This window comes from Mandrillus leucophaeus, unplaced genomic scaffold (genome assembly GCF_000951045.1).
Source record: "Mandrillus leucophaeus isolate KB7577 unplaced genomic scaffold, Mleu.le_1.0 Scaffold287, whole genome shotgun sequence".
Taxonomy (NCBI): Eukaryota; Metazoa; Chordata; class Mammalia; order Primates; family Cercopithecidae; genus Mandrillus; species Mandrillus leucophaeus.
The window spans coordinates 3306084-3317867 of NW_012102998.1; the positions used below are offsets into that span (position 1 = coordinate 3306084).

General features: G+C 34.5%; 1 protein-coding gene across 1 annotated transcript in view; it reads left to right on the forward strand.

Moving 5' to 3' along the window:
• The first annotated feature begins 1432 nt into the window (after positions 1-1432).
• The window catches only part of VEGFC (vascular endothelial growth factor C), a 61776-nt gene continuing 51424 nt past the window's right edge, over positions 1433-11784 (forward strand). The window contains exons 1-3 of the mRNA XM_011985557.1: positions 1433-1477; positions 5875-6088; positions 7694-7884. Coding sequence (XP_011840947.1) covers positions 1433-1477; positions 5875-6088; positions 7694-7884 — 450 coding nt within the window. The remainder of the gene's footprint in view (positions 1478-5874; positions 6089-7693; positions 7885-11784) is intronic.

The following is an 11784-nucleotide window of genomic DNA, read 5'->3' on the forward strand; positions in this document are numbered from 1 at the left end:
ACTTTCAAAGGAAATGCTCATTGAAGCATTTTGGATTTTGGATTTTTGGATTAACGTTGCTCAACCAGTAAAATACAACTATTTCAAAAACATACAAACAAATCCAAAATCCAGAACACATTTAATCCCAAGCATTCTGGATAAGGCTTGTATTGTGATCAGATGTTTCTTTTGATCTATTCTTGCCTATGATTACAGTTCTGATTATTATTATTTGATAAGAGTATATGCTCCTGGGTAAAAGAACATTTTTCATAATTCAAGTCTATGCATTTCCACGTGATTTTCAACTTCATAAAATTATTAAATGTGTCACATTTATATATAACATGGTCACTAACTTAAGAGAGTTGTTTGAAGAGACTGTTGGCACTGGTTTTATAGATTTTTTAGATATTTTTATAGATTTTAAATTCCGCTCATCAACAAGTCCAGAACCATGAATGGTATTAATCCCAGATGCCTCTTCTGCTTCGCACTTATTATTGGCCCTCTGGGTATTACAAGTGGGACAATTTGCATGCACTTGCACTTTTTCCCTAATGGGCATCTGCACAACCCCTAGTCAAAGTAGAGAAACAAGAGAAAATTGAGGTTTTTTAAAAAATAATAACTGTGTGTGTAAAACATAAAGTTGTCAATTCTCCCCTAAGTGCTCACCTCATGTTATGACTCTTCATAACCCAAAGAGAGTTATAGAGTGCAGGAGAAACCCCAAAACTCTTTGTCATCTTGTAATTTCTCCTAGAAAGAGATATCTTGTATCATCCTTCTTCTGTTAAGTCAGAAGGGAATGCCTTTTAGGCATATGAATAACCAAGGAAGGGAATGACTCCTGATTCTCTGTAGCTCCCTGACGTTGTCATTGCACACTCAACTTTGGCTTCCGTAGCATCATAAACTCCTCCACTGAATATCATATAGGTTGCTGTTTGCTAATGCATACATGCTGACGATTACTAATAGTTACTAGTACCTCCTAATTGATTCATCCAAGTTGGAATGCAAAATTATATTAACTTTTACGTTGGTTGAAGTTTTTATTACAGTTTAGTATCCATTTGTAAGGTACTTTCTGTTTTAAACTGCACCAAATCCTTCGAAAGATAAAGGAATCTGTTAATATTCAAACAAATGACCTCAATGTTCTAGAAAACAGTGGTGTATATAAGGCTCAAGAAAGCATTAAGAAGGAACTTGACTTTCATATGCATAACACTTCCACTTGAAAGATTTTGGTATGTCCACGGCTCAGAACTCATTCTAGTTTACTGGGACCTCTTCATATTCTTCCAAACTAGAATGTGAATGTGAATGTGCCATGGTTAGGTGGTAAACAGTCTTGTCACTATTCACTGAGCTATTCACTAAACAACCCTATCAGTTAGGTGACAATGCTCACTTCCTAGGTTACTGGTCATTTAGAGTGAAAATGCAGAAGACAGATCTGAAGAAATACTGCCCCAGAACTTGGACAGTACTGAGGTAGAATAATGGTGTAAAAATTTCAATTTATCTGATAATCTCTGTACTGTGCATTTGTTTCCTAAAGATGTTATAATGACAATTCCACTCTGGCTGCAAGAGTCATATTACACTCGTATATCAAATGCCTATTTGGATCACCACAAAAACTCTATGAGAAAGATACTGTTATTTCCATTTTACAGAGTAAAATGAAGTTCAAAGAGATGAAGCCTAATCTTACTCAATTAAATATGATCTGGAGCAAAGATAGAAATCTGGGTCTTTTAAAAAATCCTTTAAGTTCTAGGGTACATGTGCACAACGTGCAGATTTGTTACATAGGTATACATGTGCCATGCTGGTTTGCTACACCTATCAACTAGTCATTTACATTAGGTATTTCCGGGTCTTTTGATACTAAAGCTTCTTTTCCTTTCACACCAGTATAATAATTACAGTCTAGTGAGAAAAAGCGAATTAATTGCTCAATGTTCAAGCCATTTTTATTTCATTTGTCTGCCATAGGCTACTTTTGTCAATGATTATTATAAATTAAATAATATATCAAAGGCATGCTCTATGCAGAAATAGGAGCAGTGAAGTAAATGAAAGGGTAAAATGAGAGCTAATAATATGGCCTCCCAAATGCTCAGGTATGACTACTTTAAACATTTTGTTTTGGTTACAAAAAGTTACATATGTTCATCATTTAAAATTTAAAATACAGAAATATATAAAGAAGAATATGATTACCATAATCCTGTAATTCAGAGAAGGTAAACTTTTTTGTGTTGCATATCTTTTACTCTTAACACTATTTGCACACACATATGCAATCTATATATAAATTTTATTTTGTGAAAAGATTATATTTTAAATATATATATGATCCTTCTGTGGGTATGTAGTATATAAATTATGTATCCTACTTTGTCATAGAATATATCATGAACCTCTTTTCATATCTAAGTTATACTTCTATATCAACATCTTATAGTTTTATTACATTCCTTTCTGTGCTAGTTTCTGTTTTTACTATAAATTATCTCATCAATTCTTTATTATTGTCTCTATAGGTTGCTTTTTTTTTTGAGATGGAGTCTCACTCTATTTCCCAGGCTGGAGTGCAGTGGCATGATCTCGGTTCACCACAACCTCTGCCTCTGGGATTCAAGTGATTCTCCTGTCTCAGCCTCCTGAATAGCTGGGATTACAGACATGCGCCACCATGCCCAGCTAATTTTTGTATTTTTAGCAGAGACAGGGTTTCACCGCATTGTCCAGGCTGGTCTCAAACTCCTGACTTCCTGATCTGCCTGCCTCGGCCTCCCAAAGTGTTGGGATTACAGGCGTGAGCCACTGTGCCCGATCTGCTAGGTGGCTTTATATATTTGCTATTATATAGACAGCTGCACAATGAATTTATACATATACCTGACAGAATTATATCACTTCTGTTGGATAGGAAATTTTATTCCAAAGTGAATTGGCTATCTAAATGGAGCATATATTAGAGGTCTTTCAACCTGCAGTACCATATTTTCCTTGAAGAGATGTTCAAATTTATACTCCCACCAGGATTGAAAAGAATTATAGTTTCCTTCACTTTTGCCATCATACAATATGTATTATTTATATTTCTTCTTTGTTAATATTCAGTTCAAGTTCTTTGTCCATCTTTCTGTTGAAGCACCAGTTTATTTTTTCATTAGTGTATTCATGCAATATTTTAATAATATTAGTCCATTTTCATCTATTATGTATATTGCAAATAATTTCCTACTTTATTGTCTTTTAATTTGTTTGCAGTGTTTTCTGCCATACAAATATTTTCATTTTATTTTATATTCACTTTAAAAAGGCCTTTTTCAGCCTAAGAGTATAAATATAATAGCTTTTCTACTGTTTTTTTCATTTTTTAATATTGTATTTTCTCTATTGTGAATGTTATGCTTATGTTTTTCTCCAGTTGATCTTTGAGGAACAGTTTTTTTTTTAATAAATATAAATATTGTTATAGTTATTTCTCATTTTGAACTTTTACAATACTAATTTGTTTGCCTTAAAACTTCAAATAATACTTAATTGAAAGTCTCTGTCTACCATCATCCCTTTCTTAACAGTTTGGTGAATATCTGATGTGCTCAGTCTAGGTCACAACCTGTCTTTAATCCCAGCTGACTTGTAGTGGAGAGTTCCAGGAACCTTCCAATCACACGCAGGTCCCTATTGCTCCTTTTCTTCAAGGGCTATTCAACAAGCAGACAAAAATAAATTTATCTGTTATGTTTTACTGCAGGTAACAGTGACCACAGATACACCTGTACACTGTTTTTTTTTTTCCCCCCCAACATTATTGAGGTGTGACTGACAAATAAAAATGGCATATATTTAAGGTATATGATATGATATTTTGCTGTACATATACATTGTGAAATGATTATAATAATCAGGTTAACACATCCATCACCTCACGTATTGTGTGGTTTTTATAATCACTTTTATAAATGTTCTCTTCAGTAGTAACCTTTTTCAATTCTGAAACACTTTTGATTTTTGAATTTTGTGTCATAAGTGAGATTTTTTTGGCAAACATTTTATAAACGTTTAATTGGGAAACTGTGAGAGGATGTTTTGTAACTCTCATTTAAACTAAGACCTCCTCTCCACCTCCACCCTTCCTGTATTCAGTAGATTTTCTATGGTTGTGTGGTATATCAGGAATCATCCCATATACTTCAGAAAGTAATGGATTAATATAAATATTTTTCTAATATAGACCTATAGAGATTAAGTGATACACTCAAATCACACCATAAATGGTAGTGAAAGTGTAAACCCAACATTCACAGCCAACTTCATTATCTAATAGGGAGCAGCACATTTCATATTCATAACTGACTTGTTTTTAGGAGGCTCTGTTATAATGAGATTAGAAAATGAAATTAGATTATGTTCTCAATATATAGTACAAAAAACACTTACATAGAATAACTTGGATTATTAAAAATAGAAGTGAAAAATGCTTTTCAGATTAAATAGGATTTCAATTTTAAGGCAAATACGTTCATTTTGTGCTTCAAAAATTAGATAGGAAAACTGTAATTTGTTAAAATGTAAGTTCTTAATCCATGCAAGAAACCATGGAGAGGTGGGGGACAGTTACCTGCATTTCTGACAGTTCGTTCATTGACTCTTATTCCCACTAAACTTTGAGAACCAATGTCCAAAGTATTTACTTATACATTTATATTTAAAAGCTGGGATAATCATGACAATATAAAATAAACAATTGATGTTGTATTTTATTTGGCAGATAGATAAAGCTATACAAGTTTCCTTTTTCCTAATTCTAAAGTGTAATTTAGAAAAAGAAAATTGTATTTATTTCGTAGATATGGTAACTACTAAAATATAATTTGGAATATTCTACTTAAATGAGTACACTTACATATGCAGTTAGCCGTCAATAAGAATATTTAGTGTTCTCTGAACTATTTCATTTCTTTGAAGGTGGTATTAATTTTTTTTTCTTTTTTTTTTTTTGAGACGAAGTCTTGCTCTGTCGCCCAGGCTGAAGGGTGGTGGCGCGATCTCAGCTCACTGCAAGCTCCGCCTCCCAGGTTCACGCCATTCTCCTGCCTCAGCCTCCCGAGTAGCTGGGACTACAGGCGCCGCCACCACGCCCGGCTAGTTTTTTTTGTGTTTTTTCAGTAGAGACGGGGTTTCACCGTGTTAGCCAGGATGGTCTTGATCTCCTGACCTCGTGATCCATCCACCTCGGTCTCCCAAAGTGCTGGGATTATAGGCGTGAGCCACCGCGCCTGGCGGTGGTGTTAATCTTAATGATAAAATTTCCTCTGAAATATTGAGAGATTCTGCCAAAATATAAATCTTACTCTGACATTGTTGTTGAAATTCCTTTCTTCGTGTGATTATTTGTTCTAAAATAGCTCCCATGAAAGTAAAATTCCTACTCTTAAGCATCCTGCTTAATTATATTGTATTGTTGCTGGTAGCTAAAAATAAAGCAAAGCATTAGGGCGGATTTCAGTGTAATTTTATCTGTTTAGGAGGGTGATACAAATGAATAAATTTTCAAACATACAAATTGACCAATTATTTTAAAAAGCTATGAAGAAAACAAGCTACTTTAAAATTATTTTACAATTATATCACAAAATTTTTTTCCTAACAAAAAAATATATATTTTTAGTTGTTTTGGTTCATACAAATTAAAATATAAATATAATTTTACCAAGGAAAGTGAAGTAATTTAGGAGTAATTAATAATATTTTTGTTAGGGAACAGAGCATAGATAATATGAAACCTAACCGTTTTAAAGTGCATTTGTTTCTAAATCCCTTAAGCTGGTAAGTCATTGATCTTGCATTTTTCTTTGACAGGCTTTTGCAAGCAAAGATCTGGAGGAGCAGTTACGGTCTGTGTCCAGTGTAGATGAACTCATGACTGTACTCTACCCAGAATATTGGAAAATGTACAAGTGTCAGCTAAGCAAAGGAGGCTGGCAACAAAACAAAGAACAGGCCAACCTCAACTCAAGGACAGAAGAGACTATGAAATTCGCCGCGGCACATTATAATGCAGAGATCTTAAAAAGTAAGTATGGGAAATAAAATATATAGTAAGCCTTATATATCAAACGAGTGGAAGTTGCCAGCCTGGTTCTGTAATTTCAATGTTTGTATCACCAAATACACCTTTAGGGCGGAAAGCAAATAGAAAATAAAGAATTACTTCAAAATATAACATTTTGTGATTTCACTTTGAGTATTAAGATGACTTCTTAAAATACAAGATGGAAAGGTCCATGCGTAACAACACACATTAATTTTTTCAGACGATAGCCATTGGAAAATTTTTAAGACAGATAGCTATATTTTTGCACACTGTGTATGTTTATTAACATAAACATTCTTTATCTTATCAAATAATTATACCTTAATTTCCAATCTGATTTGGATTGAGAAATGCTTCATTTGAAATCGCGCCTTTTCAGATGCCACTTGTTGCCTTGCTGCTTCATAGATAACTGGCTCAGAGTGGGACTTAAGCTGATGAGGTATCTAGCATAAAGCTTCACAGAAAATGATCATGTTGCATAAAATGTCATAGCATCAATTGGTAGGGCAGGACTGGACAGAGGCTCATGTCTGTAATCCGAGCCGTTGGGGAGGCTGAAGTGGGAGGATTGCTTGAAGCCAGAGTCAGAGACCAGCCTGAACAACACAGCAAGACCTCATCTCTATTTAAAAAAAAAAAAAAAAAAAAAAAAAATTTAAAAAATTTTAAAAAAAGGTGGTGGAGTAATTTAAAAACCTACTTGCCTGCAGTTAGTAGCTCTTAATCGCTATAAAAGTTTGATATTGGAAAGTATTTTGAGAACAAAGGCAAACAAAATGGCTTCATGGTTGTATAACCACTAGTTTATGTCCTTTTCCAAAAATTCTATTTTAGGGGAAATATGGGAGAAATAAACTAGTATACTTAGGAAATACATCATTTGTAATGCAGAATTCAAAAAGTCAACAGTATTATAGGTGAGCTACTAACTCATCAGAAACAAAATTCCAGAGGAGAGCTAAAAGGGAGAGGAAACATTGACTTTGCTGAAGAAAGTTCAGAATGAGTCCCAGTTGGTGGAAAATAGCCTTGCATTTCACTGCAATGCAGCTACGGCCATGACATTACTCAAGGCTGCCAAACAGTCTGCCTGAAAAGGATTTTTGACTTGAATCTAAAACCATAGCTGTTTTCTCATATGCAACTCAGTTTTAAAGAAAAATAAAATTATATTTATATTTGCATTGAGAGCACATAAATGGTCACACTATAGAGAATGAACATGACTCTCTCCGCACGTCTTATAAACTTTCATATATTAAATTACCATTTGCCTAGGAAACAAAAACCAAACATTAGTGTTGTGGGATATTGATGTACTTTTAATAAAGCATAATGCTAATTTTGCTCATTGCCTGGCTATAGAAATGGGCTTAAGAAAATATTCTTAGCTTGTCTTTTCAGTGTTGTATCATATTCTTATTCACAAGTCAATTTAGGATCCCATCAGCTGTCTCTTTAGTTATATATTGAACTTAAATGTTAAAATCTGAAATCGAATGTGAGTGACTGGCAGATGCTGTGGACTTTTTTATCTTGATGGTTTCCATAAAACTTACTGATTTCCCTATGACTTGACAGGTATTGATAATGAGTGGAGAAAGACTCAATGCATGCCACGGGAGGTGTGTATAGATGTGGGGAAGGAGTTTGGAGTCGCAACAAACACCTTCTTTAAACCTCCATGTGTGTCCGTCTACAGATGTGGGGGTTGCTGCAACAGTGAGGGGCTACAGTGCATGAACACCAGCACGAGCTACCTCAGCAAGACGGTGGGTATTGCCCATTCCTGCTACCCGTGACAGCCCCTTCAATCAGAACCTTTCACTTTAGGGATGATGTGCTTAAACTTCTGGTTGCTTTAAAGTAACTTGGTTCAACTCAGGGTCTCCTATATTTTCTTTGGGGGAGTGAAGTCAATTTTTTAGTATTTTGTGTTTTTGACAATACAATGTCACAAAGAAAGTAATTGATGCTTTATTGCTTGGCAAACTCTTCACATAACGGAGTCAAAGCCTCATGAAGAAAACAATAAATATGCATATGTATGTGTGTACATGTATGTATGTATGTGTGTGTTGATCTTTAAGAATAAACATTTTCATTTGGCAATAAAATACTTTTAAATGGGTAAGTTTTCGGATGGTGGAGAGAACAGTGCAAAGTATGCATTCAAAGTGTAAAATTAAATGCGTGTGTTCTGTGAAACAGTGGTATAGTATTGAAATAAGCCGTCTCACTGAACAAATTGATTGTCTTCCTGATGAGAGCAAAGGAAATAACTCTGACACCAGATCTCAGATGTTTTGAATAAACTGGGAAGTTTATCTCATTAAATGGTGAGCTTCTGATAACCAGGAAATGTCTCTTAAGGTTGGCTTTGGATCAGGGATTTTCAGACCAGACACATAAACCCACTTTGTGGGTCTTATGTGGTAGAGGAGGCTGGCTGTGGAACACGCGTATGTGCTGGCGATAACCGTGAGAGTGTTGTTTGAAATCGTGTGCACCTCTGGCCTCTGCACAGAAATGTTTGGAGAAATCCAGTCCTGTGGGTTGGGCTGAAGCAAACTTCTCCCGAAAGACAAAACTGTGGTTGTCCTAATGGCCTTTCCAAGCTGTTTTTCAAGTTAGACTCACACACATAAATCTGGCTAAATTCAGAACTGTTCTTTGACCTGGAGAATGAAAAATGAAATTGTTTGAAAGATGTGGTGTTAGATTTGATTTTATGATGTGGTATGACAGAAAATTAACATTTTAATTTTATGCAAGCTTAAGCTGATCTACATAGTTTTCACTAATAAAACCTACTCTTATTTCAATATAATATTAATAGAAATCAGAGTTAAGATTACTATCTCAATTCCATGAGCTACATTTTTTCAGCTAGTTGAATATTTCTACAATTTTTACTGTTATGATCATTTGGCCTCTGAGTTTGGAGACAGTGTCTTATTATACAACCGAAATTAATTGCTTTTTTTTCCAAAAATTGAGTTTCTTTATATTGCTCAGCCACTTGATAAAGAAACAAACCATTTTAGATTAAGACTTGCAAGAAGAAACAAAAAATAAATTATAAAACTAAATTTTCTATTCAGCTTGCCTCTGCCTCAACTCTAAAGGTTAAAAAAATTAAAAGGTGATGCTTTGGGGCCTTCTATCATTTCTATTAGTATCATAGTTAGTTAAGCTTAGCCAGATGAAGTTCATTCTGATTATTTCCTAAAAGCATAGAAAAATAATGTAGGGGTCATTCCAACATGTGTTATCAAGGAAAACAGTATGACTCTAAATATAGTCATGCATTTAGAAACTTTACCAGAAAAATGTACAGTTGTGGGAACATGATAATATTTCAGTGCTGGACAAAATTTTAATATTTTTAATAGACTAATATATAATTGTGCTATGGGGCATAGCAAAAGTTATCCTTAGTTCATTTATCCTCCCTGAATCTTTGTCAAACAACAATAAAATAAACAATAAAACATTATAGTTTTGTATTTACTATTCTAAATAAGTTAATACTCCTTTAACAAGTTTTATTGGTATATACTTATTTTATCATAACCCTGAAATCAAACAGGATTCTTTAAAATCCTCTAAATTTTAGAACTGCATACTTTAAAATAAATTAAATAGAAATACTTAGGCCAAGCAGATATTCTCTGAAAGGTAATATTCATTTTTAAAACATATTAATAACTAAAATGTTGTTTTTATCTTCAAGCCAAACCCCTTAAGAGGAATTTTGGTATACTGAATCTCTTGACAAAAATATCATTTTCTTTTAAAGGTAGAGAAAATAAATATGGATGATTTAGGAATTGAAATATACAATTTTTGGAATGCTATTAATTTATATTTTAAAATAATCCAGTTAAGCAATATGATGTATTCTAGATTATATTCCTAATATGGTATTTGATTTAAATCAAATAGTAAACCAAGGTGCTTTGGATACTCTTTCCAACTAAGGACATAGCCTTCTCTCTGCTCTTCCTCCTTCCGTTTCCTTTCTTCAAAATCTTTTCTGTAAATTACTTTCAAGCATATTTTTTAAAAACATAGATCCAAATCTATGGCTCGGCATGGTGGCTCATGCCTGTGGTCTCAGCTGCTGAGGCAGCAGAGGGAGGAGGATTGCTTGAGCCCAGGAGTTCAGGGCTGCAGTGAGCTAGGATTGTACCACTGCACTCCCAGCCTGGTTGACAGAGCATGACCCTGTTTCAAATACACAAAAAAACCCCCCACAGATCTGATGTCAGTCTCCAGCATGAAGGCCTTTCGGTGATTTCCCATTGCTCATAAAATAATACAAAAATCTTTTTTAAAGGTTTTATGTCTTGATATATCATAGTTGTACATATTTTGGGGTCTTGTGTGATGTGTTGATACCTGTACAAAATGTGTACTGATCAAGTCAGGGTAATTGGGATATCCATCGTCTCAAACATTGATCTTTTCTTTCTGTTGAGAAGACTACAATTCTTCTCTTGCAGCTTTTAAAAAAATATACTATATATTGCTGTTCACTACAATTTTCCTGATGTACTGTTGAATACTAAAACTTATTCCTGCTATTTAACTGTGCTTTTGTATCCCTTAACCATCCTCTCTCCATCCTCCCTACTCTTCCCCTTCCCAGCCTCTGATAATCAGTATTCTTCTCTCTACCTCCATGAGATCCACTCGTTTAGCTCCCACATAAATGAGAACATGCAGGATTTTAAGGACCCCATCTTTATCACAACCTGCAATCTCTACCCTATAGCCCCTCTTCAGCATCATCTAATGTAATGATTCTTGATCCTCTGCTTCCAATGCTCTAGGCTTTCTCCAATTCCTGGGCATCATCATGTTTCCTCTGCTCCTGGGCCTTGGCACACACACCATTAAGTTAACCTGGCCTTCTTGTCTCCTCTTTCCTGAGGTGCTAGTTCTTCAGATCTCAACTTGGGTGTCCAGTGGCTTCCGCAAGGCCTCGGGCAAGACTTTCTGACCTATTTAGATTAGACCCAATATTCGTAGTAAATGCTTTATAGTTTCCCATACTTTTAAAATGGTATTTATTACGGCCTGTAATCACATAGTTTATAATTATGTAGTCATTATTACATGATTAATGTCTCCCTCCTCCACAAAGGCAAAAAGAGGTCTGTTCACTACTTATCCAGTGCCTGCCACAGAATCCGTGCACAAATCTCTTTTAGTACCACATAAAACCTGTGGACCCTTTCATGAGAACAAATGAAAATACAGACATAGCCACAGCATTTTCCCCCACAGTTTTGGGGTGTTGATTCCCTGACCCCTAGCATTTTCCCTTTAAACCAGGCTTTGAAACTGCTGCCTTGAAGATGAATAATAATAAAATAGCTGATTAACACACTTGTATAATTTTCAGATAATGAGTCTTTTTGCCAAACAAAAGTTTATGCTATCAATTTAGCTTCATCTTTTAAAAAATATCTGTTTCTGGAGAGGAACAGAAAAGATAACTATTGGGTACTGGGCTTAGTTCCTGGGTGATGAAATAATCTATGCAACATCCCCCCATGACATGAGTTTACTTGTGTAACAAACCTTCACATGTACCCTCAAACCTAAAATAAAAGTTTATATATACATAGACATATGTATATGTATATACAAATATACATACA